Source organism: Neomonachus schauinslandi, chromosome 13 (assembly GCF_002201575.2).
Source record: "Neomonachus schauinslandi chromosome 13, ASM220157v2, whole genome shotgun sequence".
Taxonomy (NCBI): Eukaryota; Metazoa; Chordata; class Mammalia; order Carnivora; family Phocidae; genus Neomonachus; species Neomonachus schauinslandi.
In genome coordinates this window covers 61,459,079-61,485,943 of record NC_058415.1, presented here as the reverse complement: position 1 = coordinate 61,485,943, position 26,865 = coordinate 61,459,079, and the positions used below count along the sequence as shown (strand labels likewise).

Sequence of the window (26,865 nt, the reverse complement as noted above, 5' to 3'; positions counted from 1 at the left end):
TTTTAAAGATTTTATTTATTTATTTGAGAGAGAGAATGACAGACAGAAAGCACGAGAGGGAAGAGGGTCAGAGGGAGAAGCAGACCCCTTGCTGAGCAGAGAGCCCGATGCGGGACTCGATCCCAGGACTCCAGGATCATGACCTGAGCCGAAGGCAGTCGTTTAACCAACTGAGCCACCCAGGTGCCCACTACTGGTATTTTCTTATACCACAAGGAGTGGGGCTTGTAGCTTTTTGCCCATAGTGGCTTGTGACTTTGTGGCCCTTTGTGTGTCTCTGTAATGTCCCGAGGTAGTCCCTGTTGGTGGGGGAGGTTATTTCCATGTGTGTAGACTCCATACCGTAGATTCAGTAAATGGCAAACCAAAGGTGAGGACTCAGGGCCCTGCGCTGTCATTGTGTGATCAGTGACCAGAAGACCTGAGAGCCCCCATCTCTGTCCGTAAAACGGGGCTGACCTTTGCTCGCTGCTGCCTCCGGGGGCTGTTGCAATAGCACATCTGTAGTGGGAGAGTGAGCCTGGCCCCTGGAGGTGCCCGACATGGGCAGGGCTGGCTTGCATCTAGTCTGCACTGTGGGAGGGGTTGAGTGATGCTGAAAGTGCGGTGACTCGGGGACCGACGTCATGGGGGCATGGCCTGAGCTAATGGTCTGGTTGTCAGCGGCTACAAGTGAACTCGCTGGGGGACTCCTGGCGGGCTGAGCACCGGTTGGCGAGGGTGTGCCAGGCGACAGGCATCAGCTAGGGTGAGCCAGTGGAATCCGGGTCCCTCCCCGCTGTGATCATGTGTGCCCAGAAGAGGGAACAACACACCCAAACCACAACACCCCCCTTATTCTTGCAGACTCCTGTGAGGCCCGTTAAATTTCCATCTCTCTCCAGAAGCCCCGCCTCTCCTGCCAGTTCTGGAAACTTCAGCCACTCACCTCATTCCTCAGGCAGCTCCAGTGGGGTAGGGGGCTCAAGCAGGCACGGTGGGGAGCTGCATAACCGCTCAGGTGGGTACCAGGCAGGGCCACTCAGGGGAGGCGGGAGGGTCCCCTGGGGCTGCGGGTGTGAATGACCCCCTGCGCTTGCTCGGTGGACAGTCCCAGGAGCAACTGTACACACCCTGTCTTCCTCCTTCATGTGGCTCAGGGATTCTTCAGTGAATTCACAGTGTTGCCCTTTGCCCTCCAGAATGGCACTGTTCATACTCTTAAAATACTTAACCACAGCACGTGACACCTAGTTATCCCCTTACCGACGTTGGTATCGGTGTCCTCCCTTGGATCCTCCCTAGCCCTGGATAGTATCACTTTCCCCTGTCCTCTCATAGTAATGCAAGGTTGCTGGTGGGTTTGGGACAACTGGGCAAGGGAACATGGCAGTCCACTGAGTACCGCGGGGTGAGGAAGTTACCGACACAGCTGTGGGAGTGGTGTTGGTAAGGCCCTGGAAGGGGGGTCCGAGGGCGTACGCTGGTCGGGCAGGCTGTGCGGCTGCTGGAAGGGGCAGTGTGGGGACTGCTGTGGGCGGCCAGGCCAGGGCGTCTGCCTGCGGGAGGCCGCACAAGCTGGCTGTGGCGTGGGGAAGGCGAGGACAAGCTGATCGTACCTGCGCTGCCTCTTTCAACACCTCTCACCATGATGCCTTCGGAGCATGATGGCCGCTGTGTCCTCTCCACCTTCGATTTTCACGCACAGGCCTCTTGTGGTCAACCTGGACCCACAGCCACACGGGGTCAGGGGGGCGTCTGGGAAAGGCGTTTCCAGCTCCGTAAGGTCAGCACACAAAGTCCACCACACCCCTGTTGCTGGACCCTGGACCCCTGGCAGTCATTTCTGTTCCTCTTTCCTCAGGTGGTAGCATAGACAGTGTCCTGTCACAAATTGCTGCCCAGAGGAAGAAAGCAGCCGGATTATCGGAGCAGAAGCCCAGCCACCAGTCAAGTCCCCTTGGGCCAGCACCAGGGTCCAGCTCGTCGGAACTCCCAGTCTCCCCTGCAGGCGGTGGCGGTCCCGGTGGCAAGGTGTGTGTTCTGTTTCTCTCTCCTTCTGTTACACTCTTAGGTTCTGTCCTCACGTGGCTCATGTGCTGGGGAGCACGGGCAGTGCCGAGGTCGTGGGACGGGACTCGAGACAGGCCCCTTGCAGCCGGCTGCTCCCAGGCTGTCTGGGGAGGGCTGGATCAGGCCGGCGGTTGCCAGGGTCCCACCCTGTGCCCTCGGCTGCCTGCACACGTGCGTCTACCTCCCACCTGATCTGCAGGGCATCTCCAGGTGCCTCATTCAGCCTCACACTGTGTACGTTGGTTCATAGCTTAGAGCCAAGAAGTGTGGAGCACTTCAGGAGCAGACTGCCTGGGATGAGATCTCAGCCCCACCCTTGAGCATTTTGCGGGGGGCCCGGCCCCTGGCCGGTCTGTGGCAGCTGTCAGTGCTGACGTGCCCAGCAGGAGTGGTCGCGCTCCCACCTTATGCCTGCACTGTGCACGGCTCTGGGGTGGCTGCTTTGTGCCTAGCGCTGCTAGCAGCGAGGGTGCGGAGGTCTGTCTGATGGCTCTCAGACTGTCACTGCGGACTCTGGCAGTGAGGAGGGGGCATGCCGTGGGGGCACAGATGGGGGCCGCTCCCCAGACTTGACGGCATCAGTGACACCTACAAGGGGTCTGAAGGATGAGGAGCCAGATGACGGCGACAGGGGTGGGACAGGGGTGAGGCTGCTCCAGGGTGAGGCACTCCAGAGGGGAAGAGCTGAAGCAAGGTTGGAAGGCAGGCCAGAGTTGGAGTCTCACCTGTCTGTCCGGCAGCATTCCTCCATTGATGCAGCCCAAGAGCAGGCAACACGTTGTTAGTTTCTGTGTGGAGTTTGCGTGGCCCTCCACATGCCCCCCTCCGGTGGTTCAGTGTAGCCCATTTTGTCCTCTGAGAGGACCCCACATCCAGGCACTATCCCACTCTTTATATTTTTTAGATGTCTTAAGCTTTTTCCCTGAGAAAAGTTAGATCACGTGAAAGCCTCACCCCTGGACCCTTGCCCAGAAGTGCCTCCAGAGATTATGTTTTAATGGATGTATGAGAAATAATCTTCATTTTCTGCCCACCACTGTTGGTTACATAACTTTTGGTTATTCAAGGTCCCTTTTGCAATCAGACATACATAATTAGGTTCCCATTATAATAGAGCTCCAGAAAGTTTCTCTGTCCCTATGCGTTAGCATATTTTCCATTATATTGAAAATTATTTGTGTAATAGGATCTGTGTAATGAGTTCCCTTTAGAATTCAGCTCTAGAAAAATGTCTCTACTGATACTTTCATACATTTTCTTTCCTTAGATAAAAAGAATTATATAATTATTTCTCTTTTTGCTTTTGCTGCTAGGAAACTCAGAGCTACTAATTAAAGTAAGTCTTCTTGTCTGGGCTTTGATATAGTTTTCCTCTTCTCTGTTGTTTAAGAATTTCTGTTTCTATTTGGATGATCTTATGATGTGTTAGATATTGTTAGATTCTTTTTAACTGGTGTTCAAAATAGGTAGGCATCTAAATTATAAGTTAACTTATCTCCCTTGGCTGCATCTGTTATATATAATCTATGTACAAGTATATTCTGATGAAAGGAGATTGTGTCAAAAGATGCATTCAGGAAACAAACTGGGGAAACTATCCAGTTCAGTGATCACCTGATACTCCTAACAATGTATTTGGGGAGCTCTCTAAAAATTCAGGTTTCTGGGCTCCACCCAGCATAACTGAATGAGACTCTTCAAGACAGGATCTGAGGACTCTGATTTTCCCCCCAGAGAGTATTGCAGCCAGCCCAGCCCAGGGCTTTTAGAAACAGCTGCCCTAAATCAAAGGACACAAGGAGTGGGCTTTCTGTCAAAGGCTCCAGCAGCAAAATGGAGACATGAAGTGCTTGTCAAAGACTCCCCTAGGAAGAATTAGAAATTAGTATTCAAAATAGGAGCCTCCTGAATCTGGTTTTTGAACTTTGCTTCAGACAAGCACCACCGTAATGGTGGAATAGTCACAAGGCATGGCTTTGCCATGTTCATGAATCAACCTGAGGTGAACCTGGGGAGAATCGGGGGGTGAGGGACATTTCAGTGTGTGTGTCAGTGCTTCCCAGACCTCTGGAGGCCCAAAGTCCCACTGAGTACATCAGCTCTCTATTCCCACCCTAGAGCCTAGTGGATTAAAACAAAAAGCATTTCTTTAGCTTATGAACCTGTGGGTCAGCATTTCAGTCTGGACTTAGCTAGTCAGTCGTTCTGGTCTGGGGGGATCACTTATACATTTGGCTGTTGGCTGGGGTGACCAGGATAACTGGGCCATGTGTGCCCACAACAAGCTTAGATATGTTCTCATGACAACAGCCAAAGGCATGAGTTGAAAACCAACCAGGTTATTTAAGAAGTCAGCACACCCACTGCAGGAGAACACACAGAGTTACATGGGAGGAATTGAGATGACACTATTAACACAATCAGTCTGCTATACTGGGAACCCAGGTAATAGTTCAAATATTTCAGAGCACCCCAAATAATCATATTTATCTGTCCCCCCACCCCTACCAAATAATGCTGCCCACAAGATCCAGAGTATCATGCTTCTTTGCTTTGGCTGGGATAGATCTGTTTAGTCGGGATATACTAATTATCTCCTGCTTAATTAGAAGCTGTATTATTGAATGTCCTTCTTTATAAAAAAGCAGAAAGAAGAATTTATTAACAATATATGCAACTAAATGACAAAATCTTTCAAAATCTAAGAGAGGGACTTGTTCCACTCTGGGATGTGGTTAGAAGGAGCATTAAAAGCTTAGCAGAAGGAGAGGTGCACCCATTTCCATGCATTAGAACTATTTATCTTAGCCTCTGCTATCCTAGTTAAGATGTACAACTTTACCAAATATTACAAGACCTACAAAAAGGCATAAGAAACTGCACTCCCAAGAAACAGCAGTCATCAGAACCTGAGTCAGATATGACAAAGATGTTGGAATTACCAGACAGTGAATTTAAAAGAACTATAATTAATTGTTAAAGGCTCTAATGGAAAGTTTGAACATGGGAGATCATAGCTATTTCAGCAGATCGATGGAAACTAAGAAAGAATCAAATGAAAACTCTAGAAATAGAAAACAGGTAACAGAGACAGGCATGCCTTCGATGGGCTCTTCGGTACACTTGACACAGCCAAGGGAAGAGTCTGAAGTGGAAGACAGGGTAAAAGAAATCACCCAAACGGAAGCACAAAGGAAAAAAGAAGTTAAAAAATAAGAACAACAAGAACAACAAAAAAACAGTTGTGGGATAATGTCAAGTGCTCTCACATACAAGTAATAAGATCCCTGAAGACAAAGAGAGAAAGAGAATGGTAGGACGGAAAGAATATCTTAAAATAATGCCTGAAAAATTCCCCAGATTAATGATAAATGACAAATCACAGATCCAGGAAGTTCAGAAAACACTATAGGATAAATATCAAAAAGAAAACACCTAGCTGTATCCTAGTTACACTACTGAATAAATAACTCCCATAACTCAACAATAAGAGGGGCGCCTGGGTGGCTCAGTTGGTTATGTTTCTGACTCTTGTTCTCAACTCAGGTCTTGATCTCAGGGTCATGAGTTCAGGCCCACATTGGGCTCTACACTAGGGCATGGAACCTATTTAAAAAAAATTGTTTTTAACTCAATAAAATAACCAACAAATTATAAAAAATAGGCAAAATGGATACTTCACCAAAAATATACAAATGGCAAATAAACATATGGGAAAATGTTGAACATTAGCTATTGGGGAAAATGCAAATTAAAACCACAGCAGCATAGCACTATATACCTAATAGACTGGCTAAAATTAAAACCAAGAATTTAAAGATACAAGTGTTGGTGAGGATATGGAGCTACTGGAACTCAGATGCCAGTGGGAATGCGAAACTACAGCCGCCTTGAAAACGTTTGGCAGTTTCTTATAAAACTAAATATGCACTTACCATACGAACTGGCTGTCTCCCTCCTAGATATTTACCCAAGTGTATTTTCAAAAACTGTTCATGCCAAAATCTGTTTGTGAATGTTTATAGCAGTTTTCTCCATAATCACGCCAAACTGGAGACATATCTTCAACAGGCCAATGGATAGACCAGCTGTGGTACATCCATGTGATGGAACGCTGCTCAGCAGTGGAAAGGACCACACTGTTGACATGTGCGGTAACTTGAATGGATCTTCAAGGCAGTTTGCTGCACCAGCCCCAAAAGTCTACATATTGTATAATTCCATTTATGTGACGTTGTAGAAAAGACAAAACCTTAGGGATGGAAAACAGATCCTTTATTTCTATGGGTCGGGATGAGGGGGAGAGTGACTAGAAAAGGACCGGACAAGGGAATTTTGGAGGTGATGGAACTGTTCTTGTATGGTACACAACTCTGCGTTTATCAAAACCCAGAGAATTTTACACAACCAAGTTATTTCTGCTGTATGCAGATTTTTAAAAACAGTATGAACCAGGAACCGAAGATGGAATGTAGACCATGACAACAGATCTGTATTACAAATGACTGATGTAAGCACACGTTGGGAGGTGGGGGTGGGGGGAAACTCTTTCGAGTGGATATGGTAAGGCCAAATACAGACAAATAACCGTACCCAAACACTGTACTCTAATTGATGATTTTTTTTCTTGCAGGGATATGGGTTAAATTCTGAAACCACTTTACACATAGATACTTTTTGTATACATATACACTTTGTTTATACTAGGGTTGATCAAATAAGTAAATATAACGAGCCCCCTTTTTCACTGTCAGAGATTGAATCAAAGGGAAAATGCCTGAGCAAACCCCATGGATATTGGACTGTTGTCAGAGGTGTCGGTATGAATCAATATGAATGCATGCCTATAAATATGTGTGTGTATATATATATATATGCAGATTGATACAGTAGTAAGTGTGGCTGTGTGTATACATGGCTCAGTATACTCTATTTCCTTGCTCTTTCCACCCTACAAGCAGTGACATCCCAGTAACCACGAGCAACCTAGTACCCAGATTTTGGTTTCTAAATACCACTCTCCAAGAAAAGGGACCAGGGCCTTGGAGAAGTGGTTTATTCCAGTGGTGGGTCAATGAAAATATAAGATGAGCCTAAAGCATTTTATGGTTTCAGAAAGTAAGGAAAGGAGACGGCCTTAAAAAGAAAGAATTAAAAAAAGGTGGGCATGTCAAAAGGACATAGGAGCCCACCTAAAAAATCTCAGTGGCCAAAACTGGAACAATTTGAACAACCATAAAATAAATAGCCATAGTTATTAGATTATAGCCCAAAGAATAGCATAAATATCCATGAGCCCATACTGATAAGGAATAAATAACTGAATAAACAGGAAAAGGAGCAACTCTTCCTTACAGAATTCCAAATAATAAGTGAAAGGTAAGGGAAATAGCAGATCTTATATCATTAGAACATCACAGTAGTATTTGCTGTAGACAAGATCAACTGAAGAATGCTAAAATTACTGGGAGCAACAAGATATTTAGCTCAAAATCTACCCCCCCTCCCCCCAAATATTTGTTAATTATAAAGGGAAAAGGTAGTAACTTCACCATGGAGAAATCAGACAGACACTACCTTAATTAAGTGATGAAGGTCAATGTTATCAGTAATAAGAAATGGGTACTTTGAGATTCCTGGTATGATGCAGTAAGAGTGGTGCATTACCTCTGGGGCCATTAACCCCCAAATCCATAAGCAAATCTAATTATGAGAAAATAAAAGATTGACCCAAACTGAGGGACATTCTACAAACACCTCAACTCTTCGACAGTGTCAAGGTCATGAAAGACAAGGGAAGGTTGGAGGAGGTCAGAGGGACATGATAAGTCAATGCAACGTGGGATCCTGGACCAGAATCAGGACATCAGGTGCAACAACCAGTGAAATCCGAGTGAAGTCCATAGGTTAGCTAATAGTATTGCATGACTGTTAATTTCGTAGTTTTGATGATTGTGCTATAGTTATGTAAGCTGTTAACATCAGGGGAAGCTGTCTGATGGATACACAGGAATGCTCTGTTCTATCTTTGCAACTCTTCTGTAAGTCTAAAATTTAAAAAGAAGGCACTTTTTTTTTTTTTTTAAGCAAAATGACACACAAGGGAAAAATGATGTGTTCTTTGGTGGAAGGTTGGCAATGACTGGTTTAGATCAAGGACCGTCAGGAGCAGAAAGGGACTTCGTGCATTTATATGCCACACTTCCATTTAGAGCTGGGTTAGCTGAGAGGGAAAGGGACTTGGCCAAGGACACAATGCTGGTAGCCGTAGGGGCAGGACTAGCGCCCAGGTTCCTGGCTCCTCAAGGGCTACTTTTTCCATCCTACCCCCTGCGTCTCTGCTCCAGGGGACGATTTTCCTGTGAGTGTTCTGACAATACTGTTTCTGCTTTGCGTGTGTTTTAAAGTAGGTTTCATCGTCCTGGTTAGATAACCTTGCTGAGTCAGCACCCATGTTCCCTGTCGAGTGTGTTTTAATTGCTTCTACCCTCCAGGTGACAGCTTATGTATTTGCTTATTCTTTTCGGCAGAAACTGGAGACGAGCAAAAGGCCTCCGTCTGGAACTTCCACTACTTCCAAGAGCACCTCCCCTACGCTCACACCCTCCCCTTCACCCAAAGGGCACACGGCTGAGTCCTCGGTGTCCTCCTCTTCGTCCCATCGGCAGTCCAAGAGCAGTGGGGGCTCCAGCAGTGGCACCATCACAGATGAGGGTGAGTCCCCCAAAGTTCTGAAATACCACCCTTTCCTCTTTGCCGCTGTGACCTGGCAGGTGCTCTTAATTGCGATAGCTGTCCTAAGTGAGGTCTTTAAGACTTCCAGCAAAAATTCCTATCCCTTTTCTTCCCTGATTCCACCTTGAATTTTTATCTTTACCGTGCTAATGGTATGGCAAGCTCCCTCAGCTAGTTTTTCAGCATAGGTGAGTTTTGTGGACATACCCAAACATGGACTTATAGAGATGCTTCTCCAACACCAGTTATGGACCTTTCCCCAAACCTTGTACAAGTCGGAATTCTGTCATTTGCAAGTAATGCAGTGTCCACTCAACCTGGTTTAAGCAAAAGCAAACAACATAATTTGTTGGCTCATAAAGTGGAAGCGTCTAGGGTGTGCTTCAGGCGTGTGCAGATCCAGGTACCTTGGGAGTGTTTCTCCATATCTCAGGTAGGCTCTCTTTCAGTGGTGGCAAAGTTGTCCCCCAGGAACTTCAGGCTTACTTATTTTTCCTGCTAACTTGGCCACAGAAAGCAGAAACCGTGCTACTTTCTTAGCAGGTCCAGCAAATCCTGGGGTAGACATCATTGGCCTCCCTTGGCTCTATTTACAGTGACGGGCCATTTGACTGTGTGTCCATGGCAGCGGAATGTGCCCATTGGCCAGGCACAGGTCCTGGGTCTGCCTTTGTAGCTGGGGTCAGGGTCTGAGCTACGGACCTGGAGAGAAGTGGCTCCTCAAAGGAAAATCGCAGTGCCGTTTCTAGAAGGAGGAGGGCGTGGATGGTGGGCAAGCAGAGGCAATAGCTGTCGCCTGTAACCAGGAGAACTTTAGAACCTGGGCGCGTGAACTGCAAGTCCCTCCCGTGGGGATAATGCAGAAAGGACAAGGGAGTGGAGGCCCAGCTGCGAGGCCTCAGATGAAGACAGGAAGAGATAAAAGACAAAGGGAGATGAAGAATCCTGTCCTTTAAACTGCCGTCTGCTGGTCTGGGGACAGGGGGGCGGAGCGGAGGCCGGGGGGCAGGGCGGGCAGGTGGCGGGAGAGGGAGCAGAGCTTTGGTAAGAGACGGGGCCCAGGCAGGTGCAAATCAAGTAGTGTGTCAGAGAGGGGAGAGAAATCTCAGGTGTGTGAGGGCCTCATGCTCACGCGAGGGCACCTGGCTGCAGGGAGGAAGGGGCTGAGCACGCTCTGCCCAGCAGGTGATAAGCTGAAACCAGCTGCACCGGCTGTGGTCTGGACTGAGTTGATAAGTGCATGCTGCCATTGACATCCTCTGTATTCGGGGCCACTTTTATTTTTTTGTGATATCTAATGCCATCATTTATAACAGCTTCAGAGAGTCACTAGCAACCCCATCCTATGGGGATGTGAAAACACATCCCTAACTGTGTTTTCTGTGTGGGTTTTAGTTCCCCACTCATGAATTCTCCTACTGTGGAAGCTTTTAGGAATCTAAACTCCTAGAGGTTCAGTTAGGTACTCATACCCCACCTTTCTCCAAAACAGAGTTGAGACCGTGGATATCTGTATGCACTGTCCATGCCCACTCTTTTCCCTCTCCCTCATCATTTAAAAAGGTTTGCAAAGCCTGAGTTGGGATAGAAACAAAAGAGGAACTGATAGCAATTTCTTTTTAGATTAATTTCTCTGGTGTAGAAAGCCTAGCTCTCCCTTCCAGAGTTCCTGTGTCCTGAGGCAGCATGAGATTGTCACAGGACAGAGCTGCAATCCATCCCCCAAACAGCCACTTTTTATGACACTCGTGTGGGAAATGTGTGGCCCCAGTCGTGGACTACATGCAAGCCTTTGCCTGCCCCATCTTTCCACCTGCGGTGCTCTTGAGACCCCCTCCCTCACAGGGGTGAAGCCTGTGTACTGGGTGACCTAACCTGTGCTGGCTGTTAGGATACCTCACAGCCTGGCTGGGGCTTCGGGTGCAGGCAACGTAATAGCAGTAGGGATTGTGACACAGATGGGGGCAAATCTGAGTTAGCGGCAGAGCGTTGGGTGCCACGGCGGGCTTCACCGAAGAGCAGGCCTTCAGGCCAGAGGGCTGAGGAGAGGCGGGGCGGTGGCAGACCAGAGTCAGTTGTCGAATTGATAGGAAATGTACAAGCCAGTGATTAAACACAGCTATTAAAAGTCAAATTACAACCAAACAACAATACCTGTGTGCGTATATAACATAATACCTACATATGTTATGAAAATATATGTATATGTTATGTAAAAATATAATATGTAAAATATATATATGTAAAAACAAAGTATATATAAAATATATATGAAAAAATATAAGTATGTAAATCTATGTAAAAGTGAATCTATATAAGTGTGTGTGTGTGTATATATATATATATATATATATATAAAAGAAGCCAAAGAAAAGAAAAAGTCAAATTATGTGAATTTATGTAATTATACTAATTATATTAAATTAAAGGTATGTGGTATTTAAAACAAAATATATTATTAACTTTTTAGTACAGAACATCTGTGCTCTTTATGCAATAGAAATACTATATATTGATATGCTACTACGCACATCCCTTCCCAGTTCCACTTTCAGGAATGTTGGTTATAGTTGGTAGCTTGAAATTAGCCAGGAGGGGGCATTGACTCCATGATGTCAGCAAATGCCACCAGTCAGGGTTTGGTTTGTTGTCTCCTAGAGCATCTAGATGTCATCTAGACAATGTTGGAGAAAGTGTTCATTTTGCAGGAGAAAGAAGTGTGACTAGCACAAATAATTGAGAAAATAGTCTTTCAGGATTTTCAAATCATTATCTCACTCTGCCCAGTTGCTCATGTGAAGTTCCTATATGCGTCCTCATTGTTTTATTTCATCTTACCTGTTCCCGTAGACGAAACTATCCAGCGGCAGCCATATTGGAACTGTAGTCCTTGGCTATGGATTAAGAGGAGGGCGAAAATCAGTGAAAGCATTCAGTGAGGTGCCTGAGATGCCATGCAAGCATTGGCGAAATGGAATTTGTGAGAAACAATATTGTGTAGTGTATTATTATATGTAAATTGAGTGCTACCTGTCCCTTATACGTGTCCCTCAGTAAAATCTTCAGTAAACTGCTGTAGCTACCTGTGTACGCACACACATTTTCCCTCAGAGAGCCGGTTGTTAACCACTTAGCACACCACTGTGGGGAGAGGCTGCGTGTGGAGGGAACAGCAGGAGCAAGGCTTTGGCGTCATGAAACAATCAGTGGGTTCTGTGTGGACCAGGACTCGCTTCATCTCATACATCCTAGCTCAGTAGCACTCTTCTGTGAAGCCTTTTCCAGTCCTTCAGGCTGGTCAGCTGTCCTCCCTGTCCCCTGATTCCCTTGTTAATACCCCTTATCATAGCACCTGTCACCAGTGAGAGACGTGGCGGAAGGGGTGGGGTGCGTAGCACAGGCCTGGGAGCTGGACGACTTGGTGTGAAAGCCTGCTCTGCCACGGACCAGCAGTATGATCTTATCCAGGATGTGCTAGGCAACCTTTTTATACCTCACTTCCTCTGTAAATGAGGACGATGATAGGATGGAGCTCATGGGGTTGTTGTAAAGAGCAGATGGGTTATCCATGTGCAGGGTGCCTGATGGTGCATCAACCTCATCATTTCATCTTCCCAGCCACACTGAGCTCCTTCACAGCACAGACCTTTCCATCCTTGCACTCTCAGCATGTAGTAGACATGTTGGTAGCCACTGTTGAATGAATGAGTTAAAAGAAGGAACTCAGGTCTCCTAACCTCCCCTCCACTCTTCTGTGAATTGCACCTATGGCCCCAGGACCTTTGCACTTGCTGTTCCTTCTGCCTGAATACTGCCTGCTGATCTTTCCCTTGGTATTACACAGTTCATCCCTTCATTTACTGCTCAAATGGTACCTTATAAAGGAGCCCTTCGTTAACCACCCTCTATAATAAACAACGTTCTCCTATTCCCTGTCATCTACCCCTACCCTGCTTCCTTCGTCCTCACTGCCTTTGGCCCGGCAGCCTGCTTATCTGTTTTGGTCTTTGTTGGGTCCCTAGTGCCTAGTCTGGTAAATCCCTGTTGAATGTGTCAGTGAATATTGTTTCAAGCCACCCCCACCTCCCACTGATGCTAGTCTTGTCTCCTTTCTTCACCCTCCCTGCTCTGAAATCTTGCTATCCAAAATCTTCTGTTTTCCCCTGCTCTGTGCCCCTCTAGCTCTGCTCTTGCACTCAGATGTATCCGTCCTTCCTTCGGGAAGCCCACAGCCTCCTCACACTTAGCCAAACTCCAGTTCTGGTCGGAAGCCACCTGCTTGTTCTCTTAAGTTTTTTCTCCACCTTGCTGACAACTTGCTGGCATTAGCATTTGCCACAGGTGTGGTGACCAGCAGTCAAGAAATCATAATTAAAAGCTGTTCTTGGACAGAAAGTGGAGTTTTAGTCCCAGCAGCTAGAACTCCGAGAACTTGGGGATTGCGGCCATTGGAGGGTCACCTGGCCACGAACCTCCCCACCTTCTGTGTCCACCACCCACTTTGGGGTCTGGGAGATGCCAAGGGCGCACCCTGAGGGGAAGCATGGCTGACAGGTGGCTCAGACCCGCCCCCAGCTGCATCCCCACAAGTGGAGCTTAGAGCTGCTTCCTGTGTTGGGGTTTCTTGTGACATTTCATTTGAGATAAGCTTGCCACTACTTTATGAGTTTGAAGACCACTGTTCTGATGCATTTTGCCAAATTCTAAAATATCTTTTCACATCTTTCCCTCTTGAAGATGAACTGACTGGGATCCTTAAGAAATTATCACTTGAGAAATATCAGCCCATTTTTGAGGAACAAGAGGTAAGGATGTTATTTTTGAATGTCCATCTGAATCTTACTGTAAAAAAAAATAAATATATGAGTTTTCATCCTACGAGCATAGATTGATCTTTCTCACTGAGACAGCTAAGGAAATGGAGTTTGTGTTCAGCACATTTAGTTCAGTTCATCACAGTGAAATCCTGGGGGCCTTATGGCTTGTTTTGTTGTAATAGAATTATGTGATTTTGCACACTGCTCTCGCTAGTAAAGTTTGTGTTTGTCCTTTGCACACTTTTGTTGAAGGAGATTGGCAGGTTTTTAGATTTAAAACGGGTCAAAAACAAATCCTATTGACTCTGTGCTAAGTGTCTGGATATAGGATGTCTGTGTTAATCCGAGAGAGTTCCTTTTGCTTAAAAGCACTCACAGTCACTTTTTTTTTTTTTTTTAAATGACCGTTCTGCTGTTTGGCAGTTTCTCAAAATGTTAAACATAGAATTATCATGTGACCCAGCAGTCCCACTCCTGGGTGTGTGCCTAAGAGAACTGAAAACATATGTCCACACAAAAACTTGCACACGAATGTTCATAGCAGCATTATTCATAATAGCCAAAAAGTGGTAAACAGCCCAGATGTCCATCAATCGATGAATGACCAGATGCGTTATCGCTATACTATGGAATATAATTCGGCCATAAAAAGGAAGAAAGTGCTGACGCACACTATGACACGGAAGAGCCTGGGACACACATTATGCTGAGGGGAAGAAGCCAGACACAAAAGGCCACATATGGTGTGATTCCATTTATATGAAATGTCCAGAATAGGCAAATCTGTAGAGACAGAAAGTAATTAGTGGTTGCCAGGGAGTGGGGGGAGGAGAGAATGGGGACGGACTGCTTATATGGGTGTGGGTTTCTTTTTGGAGTGATGCAAATGTTCTAAAGTAGAGTGTGATGGTTGCACAACTCTGAATATACTAAAAATCACTGAATCGTCTGCTTTCTTTAATTAAAAAGAATTTTTTATTTGCGTGTAGTTGCACACAGTGTTACATTAATTTCAGATATACAGCTTGGTGATTTGCCAAGCTTATCCGTTAACTGTGTTCACCACAAGCGTAGCTGCCCTCCATCCCGACACATCGCTGTCACAGTACCACTGATGTATTCCTTATGAATTGTACATTTTAAATGGGTGGATTGTATTGTAAGTGAATTACATCTCAATACGTTTTGGAAAAAACTTACCATTTGGGCCACATAAAGCTCCTCTGCAGGCCCACTAGCCACCAGGGTGTAATCACCGGTTTGGAATATTTCTGGCGCCCGGTCGAGTACATGACAACTCTCATCATTGCAGTAGCAGTCCTGAGAATCACTCACCGTCCCTGCAAGCTTGAGATGCTACTGAGGAGTTTGCATTTTGTCTTAAGCAGCAGACAGAGTGCAGTGGCTTTCTTCCTCCCTTGCTTTCCTGCTGGAGCCAGCGGGTCCTTCCTGCCTCTTTGGTGTTTTAAACCTCAGCAGTGATGTTTCTCATTGCCAAGAAATCCTTCCCGTGCACTGCTGGCAGCCTGCTCTTGTGTGCTGTGTTCTGCGCCCTCTTGGAGTATGCAGGGAACACACCTCAAGGTGTACCTCTGTTTCTTGAGGTGTCTCTGTGTCACGAGGCAACGTTTGTCCTGAGTTCTTAGCTGCATCCCTGTTTTGGAGCTGATATGTCTGAGGGCACATCTGTCATTCACCATTCTCTGGTTCTTGCAGCTGTCCCTTATAGGGAACTGAGGGGTGTTCCAGATGAAATTTGACACTTTCAGAGTTTTAGAGGGCAGGGAGACCAGGCAGAGTTGCTGTGGTCTTCACTTACCCACCTGAAAGTCTCCATAGCCTCGGGGGTTGGGGAGGGTGCTGAGGCCTGGGGCAGGACTGTGGGGAGGGCAGAGCCACTAGCTGGAGGATTTCTGTGTGTGTTGGGTAGGGTGAGGTTAGCTGAGGCGGTGCCCTTGTCAGGAGCCAGCTCAGCTATCCCCCCTGCGCTTAGCTTCTCTCTGGACAACATATAAGCTAGGTAGCACTATGTGAGAGTTGTTATCTGTCCATATAGAGATCCCGTGTTCCCTTGAAGGCTTTCATGTGACTCAGGTTTTAACACCACTGATTGCCTCTGCCCTCACCTCTACACCCATCCCCACAGCTACAGAGCACTTGTTAGTCACTTAAGAAACTCCTTAAAGTAACCGGCATGCAGATAGTACTTTTCCCTCATTTCCAGGGCTCATAAAAATTTCTCCCTCTTATTATATGCTTTTAGTGCTTGTTGAGAATTTGGAAGAAGAATGAAGTTAATACATTTTCTCATCCTGCCATACTGAAACTAAAGACAGACTAAAAATTTTCATCTCTCTACCTGTATTAGGATGGATTTGGCTACATATATTGAAAAATCCCCAGATAATAGTATCTTAAACAAAATAGAAGGTTATTTTTCCCACAGAAAGTGTTCAGATGAGTCATCAAAGCTCCTTCTAGCTCTCTGCTCCACCATCACTAGGGTGTATGGCCCTCATCCTCAAAGTGCAGTATGGCTGCTAGGGCTCCAGCCATTACATCCACATTCCAGGCAGCAGGATGGAAGGAGATAGCAAAAAGACACGTGTTCTCCTTTTTTAAAGAGACTTCCTCGAAGTACCATAAACCTTATATCTCATTAGCCAAAAGTTTGTCAATTGACATGCTTATATGCAAGGGAAACTCAGAAATATAGTGCTTTAGCTTCATGGAAATGTGCCTAGCTGACAACTAGGATTCTATGACTAAAAAAAAGTAGGGCATGAATATTGAAAGGACACAGATGTTTCTGCCTCATAGTGCTAACCCTACAGAAGTACTCACGTGAGGAGAATTTAGTCTCTGGTTCCCTCCACGTAAAATGAGCTGTGAGGATTTGGCAGCCCCCCAGGGTTGACAGAGGTCAGAGATTGAGAAGGTCAGTGAATGTGCGGATGCAGTAGCATATTGATTGGTGTGGTCATTCAGTCAGCCAGCAAACACAGCTCAGGTCTCTGCCCCCTATCAGGCCCTCTACCAGAGCCTGACCCTAGCAAAGGCAGAAACACCCAGAGCATTCTGGGAGCCCAGGGAAGGGGGTCTATAGAATGAGGGCCAGAGGACACCTCAGCTGAGCATAAACTGAGCTTTGAGGGAGGGGAGCAGGGCTAGAAGGGCATCTGGGAAGAGGGAGCAGATATGCGCAGAGAGCCGTCAGCACTTCGGCCTGTTCGGGGCCTGACTGGAGCAGGGAGCCTGACCGGGCAGGGCCTGGCCAGCATGGACGTGATCTTGCGAACCACAGTCCGGAGGCAGACGAGGGCCAGCAAGATCTCTAGCCTGTGGTGTGGGTGGTGGACCAGTTAGGGGCAGACTCACAGGAAAGGAGACTCCAGTTAGAAGGGGGTGACGGGGGGGGCACCCTGGGCAAGAGGGCAGAGAGGTGCTGAGGAGCTGGCTGTGGGGACAGCCTGGGGGTCGGGCCATGGGGAGAGGGGAGTGTCTGGCCCAGCCAGGGGCAGGCAGTGTCTCAAAACCATGTCATCTGCTCTTTCAGGCCCTCAGCCCCTGTGAGCTGTAAAATCCCAGAGAGAGGCAGGGGGGCACCTCACAGAGCTTGGGGCTGGGGAGGGAGCAGACCCTTCCCCACCGACTCACGCCTGCTTCAAGGTGGTTTTAATCCAGGAAAATAAAATGACTATTAAAATAGAAAAGGAAAGATGGGGGACATTTTTCAGAAAAAAATTCCTCTATCTCCACATACATCAAATGTTTTGAAAATTTTTAAAAATCTTCAGTATCTCTGGGGGAATAGAAAACAAAGCCTACTTTTAAAGTGAAAAACTAAGGATTTTCAGTAAGTTATGAAAGTTTAATTTTAAATGACAGCAATATTATATCACATAAAACTATAATATTTTTATAATTTAGCTTGCAAAGCTTTGTGTAAGCCCTCTGGGTAGACCCTACAACCACCTGTAAGTTAGGTGAGGGGAGGATTCGTACATTTCAGGTGGGAAACTGAGGTAAGCTTCCTGCCCAGGTGCCCCATGCAGCAAGTGGGGATTGAGGCCCTGTCTGTCTCCCAGATGACTGCCATTTTGGGGTCTAATTTGCAAGGGCCCATACAGGGGATAGAACCCCTTAATTCTTAGGGAACATCAAGTCACATTAGCAAGGAGGCCGCCACCTCCAGGCCAGGGACTACAGCTGCAGCATCAAGGGTGACGTGGCCCCGCAGAGAAGAGCAGGGACTCTGGAGCCCACTGCCTGGGTTCCAGTCTTGGTTTTTTCCCTGTGCCTCAGTTTCCCCGCCCCCAAATGGGGGATACTTTGTCGTAAGGTTTAAACAACTCAGTCTGTGTCGAATACTCAGAAGGTGCTTCGCACGTGGTGTTAGCTTCTGTGTCCTCCCCGTTGTCACCTGACAGCGAGGCTCCGGGACAGACCTGGGGTGTGTAGGGCTGGCCTCCATCCGCTGTGCTTGCTGCCTCCGAACCACGTCTGACCTTCGCAGGACGGACGCCGCAACATAGCGGCCACGTAACAGGATGCCCCGTTGGTTCTTCGCCTGGCGCTGAGGCCCAAGCTGGGGTGACAGGAATGTTAGGGTTTCAGCTCTAGCAGCCCAGGGTTGTGCGGCTTTGAGATGCCCTTGTTCTGAGCCCTTCTCCGCTTCGGTTCTCTGTGGCCCTTCTCCCCTTTATTGCCTTTGCTCGTTGACTTGCTCACTCTGTCTTTCCAGAGTCTACAGCTCCCTGGTCCTCTGGGGGGAGCCATGCTGAGTCCCGCCATATATGCCCATTTTCCGTGCGGTTTCTGATCTTGTTGGAATGCAGCAGCACTGGGATCAACCTTCTAAGAGCAGCCTTGGATTTGCAGCAGGCCGGCCACCCAGATTCCGGTCTCAGAGATTCCCCTTCCTTGTTCAGTGGTCGGGGTCCTTCTACAGTGCACCTGTCCTGGGATTCCCAGGCCTAGAGCTGAGGAGAGTTAGTCCTTAATAATACTAATACTTTCCATTAAACTTTCATCATAAAGTCAGGAATTGGAAGTAGTAAATCATAATTACTTCATTGCTAATAAGCACTAATAGCTCATAATCAGGCTATTTCTGGTGTGGATGGGGAAAAAAAAAAAAGGTGTGGCACCCAAAGCAGATGGTAATGAATCCCCCTTCTCTCTTTCCAGGTGGACATGGAAGCATTCCTCACGCTCACCGACGGCGACTTGAAGGAGCTGGGTATTAAGACAGATGGATCCAGGCAGCAGATTTTGGCAGCGATTTCTGAACTGAATGCAGGCAAGGTATTGTTCTCAATCTTTTTTTCCTGTTTCAAACAGCAGAGAGCTTCACTAGGATCCTGAGCCCTCCGTGTTCCTGAGGACATCTGTGGTCTGATTCCATCTCCTCTGGCACATCTGGCAGAGGACGGCCCCGTGTGCACACTTCTCACCACTGAGCGCTCCCTACCTCCCTGTCCCTTTTCCAGATTTCTCATAGACTCAGCAAAAATGCTCCCTGTGGTAATTTCAACCCATGGGGCTGGGTATTGCCCTCCAGCTTACAGTGGAAGCAGAGCCCTCATAAGAGGGACTCTGGAGTCAGGCCCACCTGGGGGTGAGCCCACTCTGCCCCTTACTCACTGTGTCCCCTAGAAGTCATCACCTCCCTGAGCCGTGCTTTCCTCATCCGCTGGGGGCGGTGGGTCGTTGCCAGGACCACAAAGCTTAGCAGCGCCCCTGGCACACACAGACCCGTCAGTCACTGTTACTGTTGGCATCCTACATTTTTGTCCAGTGTTAAATTTCTGTTTCATCAGCTTTAAACTAAAGATTAACAATGCACCCCCATCAAAGGCACACATGCGAAAAACAATAAAAAAAAATGCATGAGAAGCAAATCACCACTCACTTTGCAAACCTTAGTAGCACAGTAGCTGTTGGGCTATTCAGGCTCCTTTGCCTCATGGATTTTTCCCTAACGTGGGATGGACGTTTCTGTCTCACTTCAACAGTGTACGGGACTTGCTTACCTGTTGCTGTTTCACGCTCTGCCTGACAGCCCCCCTCCTGTTAGACAGTCATGCCGTGTCTGGGGTTTTGCCATTACAAATAGCACCATAATGGATATCTCTGCTTTGTTCCTTTTTCTTCTGTTGTTTTGTTCCTCGGGCTGTGTTCCATGATGCGAGGTTATTGTCAGAGAGCGTGACCGGTCTTACGGTTCTTTCTATGTATTGCCGGGTACGCACAGAAATATTGAACAGACTTAGAGTGCCAACAGCAAATAAATATTCATGTAGCACTTTATCATTCACAAGACACTTCCCATACATTTCCCCAGTTAATCCAAGGAGGCCGGATCCTCACACTTCCCTTGTCCAGCTGCCCAGGTGGAGAGCTGGGCAGGCAAGTGAGGCAGGACCTCACCCAGGTCTTCATCGTATGTTCCCACAGCACCGTGCTGTGTGCAGGTGGCTCCTGCCAGCCCCACTGGGGTTGGTGGGGTGGGGGTTGGGTCTCTTGCTGTCATCATTATTATTATTTTACCTGTTTGTAGGGTGCAAGGTGGTCCTTCTGAGTGATTTAGTTGGCAGTGCTTCTGGTGCCTGTGTTTTATCTTGAGTTTTTACTGTCTGTTCTTTTTCTTCTGTAAGTGACCCGTTGCTAAACACTGCTCACCTGTTCCCTCACCTGTTCCATGGGCCTGGGCTACCTCACTTTACAGACGGGGAAGCTGAGGCTCAGAGATGGATAGTGAGCCCTGACTCCCAGACCAGCACTGTTTCGGCTCTGCTTTGAGATGTGAGGGGCAGGGGGGGTTGCTGGAAGTTGCTGCAAGTGGGCCAGTCTTGGCTGGTAGTAAGGGCTTACCCAGGGAAGTGAAGCCCCTGGGGCATCGATCAACCAGAGCAAGCACTGAAGTCTTTAGAGCATTGATTTGGTCATGAAAAATAGCCCTTGGATTCTCTGCCGTGTCCCAAGCACTATGTGGGCGCTGGGCTCTGAGGCTACTTTGTACCCAGCACTGTTCTCAGCATGTCACATCTAGTCATTCCTTTAACTTCACAAAAGCCACTGAGGCCAGGTCCTCCAGTCTATAGGTGGAGGAACTGAGGCACAGGGAGGGTAAGGAGCTTGACTGAGGTCATGCTGTTGGTAAGTGGCAAAGCCAGAGTTGGAGTGCTGACCACTATGCTGCCCTGCCTCGGCGTGAGCCACAAGTGCGTGTAAAGCAGAGCTCCTGACCTCAAGTGGGGGCTGGAAAGGCAAGGTCCTGGAAGACATCCCCAAGGAAGTGGCAGGAGAGCTGGGATCCGAAGAAAGATGGGAACCTTCAGATAGAGGGGTAGAAGAGTGCAGACCAGGCAGAGGGAAGCACATGTGCAAAGGCCCTGTGGTAAGAGGAGGTACAGTGCATTTCAAGAACTCAGGAAGTGCTAGACCTGGGAGCAAGAGGTGTGGTGTGAGGGGAGGCCAGAGGGGACAGATGAGCCCCCAGGTGGTTGAGGGGACCCAGTCAAGTAAGGGCAAGGGCTCTTGGGAGAGGGGAGGTGAGCAATGGTAGGGGGATTTGACTCAAAGTTTGCAGGACCCTTCCTGCTCCTGGCTTCCAGAGGCCAGATGTGTGAGCCAAGGAGAGGATAGAGGTGGGGGAAGCCAAGCCAGCTGAAGAAGGACAGGAAAGATTCTAGATGTAGGGCCAGGGAGGACCATGGAGGATGTGGGAGGACAGGCCAGGAGCTGGGTGCCACTAAAAGCCTGGCCCAGGGCTTGGTAGATGGTAGCTGCTAATGCTTCCTGACCCTCCCCTCTGCCCTCAGTGACCATGGCCCTTGTGGCCCAGGATCACAGAAAGAAGGCAGACTGGACTGGCTTGCTAATCTTAGGAAACTTAACTGTCATGATCAGAGTGGATGATGTGACATCTCAAGCCCACTCCAAAGGAAAACATTTTTCTTAATGTTTGCACAAACTGGGACCTTTTTTCATTTTCTCTCAAATTCATTGCCCCCGTACTCTATTCCTGTAAGAGTCTGCATGCTGTGCCAAACAAGGCCCAGTCTAGAGAAGCAGAAGTGTTGACAGCTGTTGGTGGTTCTTAGTTCAGGCTGCATCACGAAGGACCATCTACTGGGTGGCTCGTGGACAAGAGGAATTTTTTCTCACAGCATGGAAGCTGCGAGTCCCAGATCAGGCTTCCGGCATGGTTGAGATCTGTGAGGGTCCTCCTCCAAGGTGCAGACTGCCACCTTCTCATCGTGTCCTCACTCGGCAGAGAGCAGAGAAGCCAGGTCTTTCCTGTCTTCTTATAGGTGCACTGCTGCCATCATGGGAGTCCCACCCTCGTCACCTCACCCAAGCCCCGTCACTTCCCAAAGGCCCCACCATCTCACACCATCCCACTGGGGGTGGGGTTTCAACATATGAATTTGGGTGGTGGAGACACAGTCCTTCTGTAACAGTGGTCTTCCTTGGGGGCACCAGCTGACCAGCTCCCAACCAGGAGACCTGGGTGCTTCCAACCTGCCAGACCGAAGGGACTGCTCTGTCCCACCCATGTCCCTCCCACAGGCAGCATCCACCCTCAAAGTCAGGCAGTTCCACATGGAAATAGGGGCAGAGGGAAGGTCCAGTGGGAGTGAGGATCATGCATCACAGCGTGTCCTAGAGCAAAAGCATGATTGGGAGAAGCTAAATATTACAAAAACAGGTTAATAATCTGGTGCACTACTCTGGAGTTGCCATTGAAGCTAGGTGCTGCTGCTTAGAGCGAAGAAGTTCTCAGGCCGAACGTGGCTGCCAGGAGCCCTTTGGATGGCCTTTGGATGCCCTGGGCCTCAGCTCTTCTGGGCTGGACCCCTCTCACCCTGACTTCAGGGTGTTCTGCCTCCTCCTTGATTGCTACAGGGCACCCACTCCCCCGTGAGCATTCATACTTTTTCTTTTGCAACCCAGCCTCAGCCAAGAGAGTACCCATTGGTGGCTCAAATGCTCTGGATACATTCAAGAACCCAGACCAGGACCCATGAGAGAGGGGAGGCCCAGCTTCCCTTGTCCACCAGTGTCTTCATGGCTGTGGTCCACAGCATGCTGGGGGTTGTGGACCCAATTTAGTGGTTCACTAAAGCAGCATTTTAAAAAACAGAATAGTTGGGGCACCTGGGTGGCTCAGTCGGTTAAGCATCTGCCTTCAGCTCAGGTCATGATCCCAGGATCCTGGGATCGAGCCCCACATCAGGCTCCCTGCTCTGCGGGGGGCCTGCTTCTCCTTCTCCCCCACCTGTGCTCTCTAGCTCTCTCTCTCTGTCTCTCAAATAAATAAATAAAAATCTTTAAAAAAGAAAAAAACAGAATATCATAGAAAATGTCAACATTCTTTGCAGGTAGGAGGGTAAATTTGTTTCAGCTGTATAAATTTACATGTAATAAGGTTGTGATCTAAAGTGTATTTTTTGCACAATCAAAAATAGTTTGAACATTTTAGCTTAAAAGGTTTTATGTTTGTTTTGTTTTGTTGATGAATAATAATCAGAAACCTGGCTCTGCCATACAAATACCAGCAAAGCAGTATAGATCCTCAGCCTTACAAGCCAGGGGCCTCTGTCTGAGCCTCCCCCTTCCAGGATTCAAGCTGTGATGTGTACTCGAGTTCGCTTATTAGTTGATTAGTTTCAAACCGTTTATATGTTGGAGAAGGTCAACCAGAAATTTCACCTTCAGTTGGTTCCTAAGCCATTGCTTCTGTAATATTGCCATTTTTGTGTGTGATTATCAAAGCAGCGCACATTCATTTTACTAAAATTGCACAGCCGGAAAGGTGAAAAGAGTTTTTAAGGGAATCACGATCCAACCACCCAGAGGCCAGTGCTGTTCACATTTGGGAAGATCACTGCAGTGTTTTGTTCCAAATGTTTTTCTCTGCTGAGATAAATTTGGATCTATAATTTTACATCCTGCTTTCTTCATTTAACATTAAATATATGCAGTTACCCATGTCATTAAAAACTCTTTTTAATATAATACATTTGCATGGATGTACTAAAATTACCTTATTTTAAATCCCTACTTGTTGGATATGTGGATATCCAAACTTTCTATTAATAGCACTGCAGTGGGCAACTTTGTGTATAAGGCTTTCTAATTATCTCCTCAGAATAGATGTCTAAAAGTGGAATCGTGGAGTCAAAGAGTCTAAATCAAGGTATATGGCACTTCTTCCTGAATTACTTTCCAGAAAATGCCAGTGAACATCCCCACCAGCTGTGGGCGTGTGGCTCCAGTATCCGCAAATCCCCTCCAGGACTGAGTACTCTCAGTTTGCTTTTAGATTTTCATGAATTTGGGAGACCAAAAAGTGTGCCTCATTTTTTTTTTTAAAGATTTTATTTATTTATTTGAGAGAGAGAGATAGAATGAGAGAGAGAACATGAGAGGGGGGAGGGTCAGAGGGAGAAGCAGACTCCCCGCCGAGCAGGGAGCCCGATGCGGGACTTGATCCCGGGGCTCCAGGATCGTGACCTGAGCCGAAGGCAGTCGCTTAATCAACTGAGCCACCCAGGCGCCCCAAGTGTGCCTCATTTTAATTTGTATTTCTTTAACTACTGGATAGACTGAACACTTTTTTCTATGTTTCATGGCCGTTCGCTTTTTCCCTTTTAAGAATCCTCAGGCAGGTCCTTTGAAACTCAGGGGTTCCTAAGGGGCATTTATTGTCGTCCTCTTCAGTCGGCTGTGGACACGGGGAACAATTATGGTTTTCATCGTCTGTGGCTCTTTCCTAAGTAGGAGGCAGAGTGCTGGAACCCTGGCTTGCCCTGACCTCGTCTCTGAGGCAGTTCAGGCTAAGGTAGCATTTAATAGCGACATGGCCATCATCCCTCCTGGTTAGTTTTTTAGCCCTCTGCAGTTTGCACAGTGTCACCCCATTCATTATATCGGGTCGAGCCTCCTCACAGTCCCAGCATGTCCTCCTATCCACCCAGCAGCAAATAGGGTCCTGCCCGGGACGCCACCGCCAGGGAGCAGTAGAGTTAGGGACTCACTGTCTTCTGACCCCACATCCCTGCCTTGCCCTCTGCCCTGCAGCCTTTAGGTTTGTGTTGCTGGACTCCGGGGGGTCAGAAGACAGTGAGGCCCGGGCTCTAGGGGGGGGGAGGGCATTTTTCTAGCTTATTTAACTTACTTGGAAGGCTTGGCATACCGGGCAGTCCTACCGTCCGCTCAGGTGTTTAGGGGGCCTTGATGGCAGTAGAGGTCCCTGCTCAGGGCTCATGGAGGGGCCCCCTGGGGTCTGGAGAGTCCACAAAATGAAAGAAGAGGAAATTTGAAGTCTGAGCTCACTCAAGTGGACTTTTTTTCTCTTTTTACTCTTAGCAGAGAACAGTCTGCCAGAGATTATTCTTTTTTTTTTTTTTATAAAGATTTTATTTATTTGACAGAAAGAGACACAGCGAGAGAGGGAACACAAGCAGGGGGAGTGGGAGAGGGAGAAGCAGGCTTCCCGGGGAGCAGGGAGCCCGATGCGGGGCTCGATCCCAGGACCCTGGGGCCATGACCTGAGCCTAAGGCAGGCGCTTAACGCCTGAGCCACCCGAGATTATTCATTTTTAATCTGCTTTACATGTTGACCACGTTTGTTGGTTTTAAAAAATATGTGTTTAGCCCACACTGCTGTCCTCTGAGGACAGGACCTGTCAGCCTCCTGCTGCCCACACAGGGTCTGATGTCACCAGCAACCATTTGAGTACTATTATTATCCCCATTTTATAAATAAGGGAACTAAGGCCCAGAGAGATTAAGTGTCTTGCTCGGGGCCACCCAGCTAGTAAATGGTAAGAATGGGATTCGAACTCAGGCTGTTTGCTTCCAGTCTCTGCTCTTAAGCTCTGTGTATCACTGCCTCTCAGCCAGGTATTCAGTGAAGATGTTCTCTGGGCGGAAGGAAACATCCACATCCTCCCTCTTTTCCCATCTCAAACCATGTGTGTTAAGGGGTAGGGATGTGGGGGGAGTGCTGCAGGGGTAGAGTGAGATGGGCGTGAATCACTGCCAAGAGCAATCTGACATCTTTTGGGCAAGGGGGAGTTAGACAGTTCAAACTCTCCCTGTGTAGCAGAAAGAATTCAGCTCCCACTCAATTCCCTGGAAATCTGAGAGCTAGAAAGACACACACAGTGAATGGGGAGAAAACCTCCCTTGCAGGCCATGTGACCTGGGCCAAGTCAGTCCTGCTGCCTGGGCTCTGTGTCCTGTCCTTGTCTGGGGGATTGGATCCCTGCATCGCCCTTTTCACCCTTGACATGCTGTGATTATGAGTGCTAGGGGACATTCTGAGTCAGCATGTTTTTATTAAACTCAGTACTCTTTTAATTAGATAATTTATTTTCTCCAAGACACCCATGGGTTTCTCAAGTTTGAGTTGAACATTATCAACACTATGTCAATTGAAGTAATAGTCAAAAGATTTAATGAGACTTTGTGTCTGTTTTCAATTTCCTCCACAGGGACGCGAGAGACAAATTTTACAGGAAACCATTCACAACTTCCACTCTTCCTTTGAGAGCAGCGCCAGCAACACCAGGGCCCCTGGAAACAATCCCTGTACATGATCCTCCCTCCTGTGGTCACCAGCGTGAGCTTTCTGAATCTCAGTGCTGCCCTCACATAGCCACTGCTCCAGCCAGCATCAGCTCTTCCCCATTCCCTCAAACACGCCTCGCTTGGTCACACTGCTGTGCCTTTGTCACGTTCCCTCTGCCCCGAACGCCCGTCTCCCCTTCTCTTCCCTGCTGTCCTAGTTGGTGATGCTGTTGCCGTAAGGAACTCAAACACAGTAGACTTCTCCTCACATGAAGTCCCGTATGGCTGCTTCTGCTTGGTAGGTGGCTTCCCACTGTGATTTGGGGACCCAGTTCCTTTCACCTTGTGGCCCTGTCATCCCCAGGGGCCTCAGCATCTTTGCCTCTGGTTGGCAGAAAGGGGAAAGGGACGGTGGAGAAGGCACAGCCATTCTTAACCACCTTTCTCTTGACTGCTCCTGCTCTAGCCACTCCTGCTCACGTTCCATTGGCCACCAGTAGTCACATGGCCCCACCTGGCTGCAAAGGAGGCTGGGAAATGTAGTCTTTGTTCAGGCGGTGGCTGCCCAGCAGCAAGTCTACACTTAGCCAGGGCAGCACATGTTTTAGAGGAAGCTTAGCCTTCCCTGACACATCTTCCTGTAAAACTTCTAACTTGTTCTTTGTGATCCAAGTCA

General features: G+C 47.8%; 1 protein-coding gene across 1 annotated transcript in view; it reads left to right on the top strand.

Moving 5' to 3' along the window:
• ANKS6 (ankyrin repeat and sterile alpha motif domain containing 6) overlaps positions 1-26,218 on the top strand; it is a gene marked incomplete at its 5' end in the record, with an annotated part of 44,110 nt that extends 17,892 nt beyond the window's left edge. Inside the window, 6 exons of the mRNA XM_021691626.2 lie at positions 847-1,000; positions 1,844-2,013; positions 8,583-8,766; positions 13,525-13,592; positions 18,795-18,911; positions 26,114-26,218. Coding sequence (XP_021547301.2) covers positions 847-1,000; positions 1,844-2,013; positions 8,583-8,766; positions 13,525-13,592; positions 18,795-18,911; positions 26,114-26,218 — 798 coding nt within the window. The remainder of the gene's footprint in view (positions 1-846; positions 1,001-1,843; positions 2,014-8,582; positions 8,767-13,524; positions 13,593-18,794; positions 18,912-26,113) is intronic.
• Between the last annotated feature and the right edge of the window lie 647 nt (positions 26,219-26,865).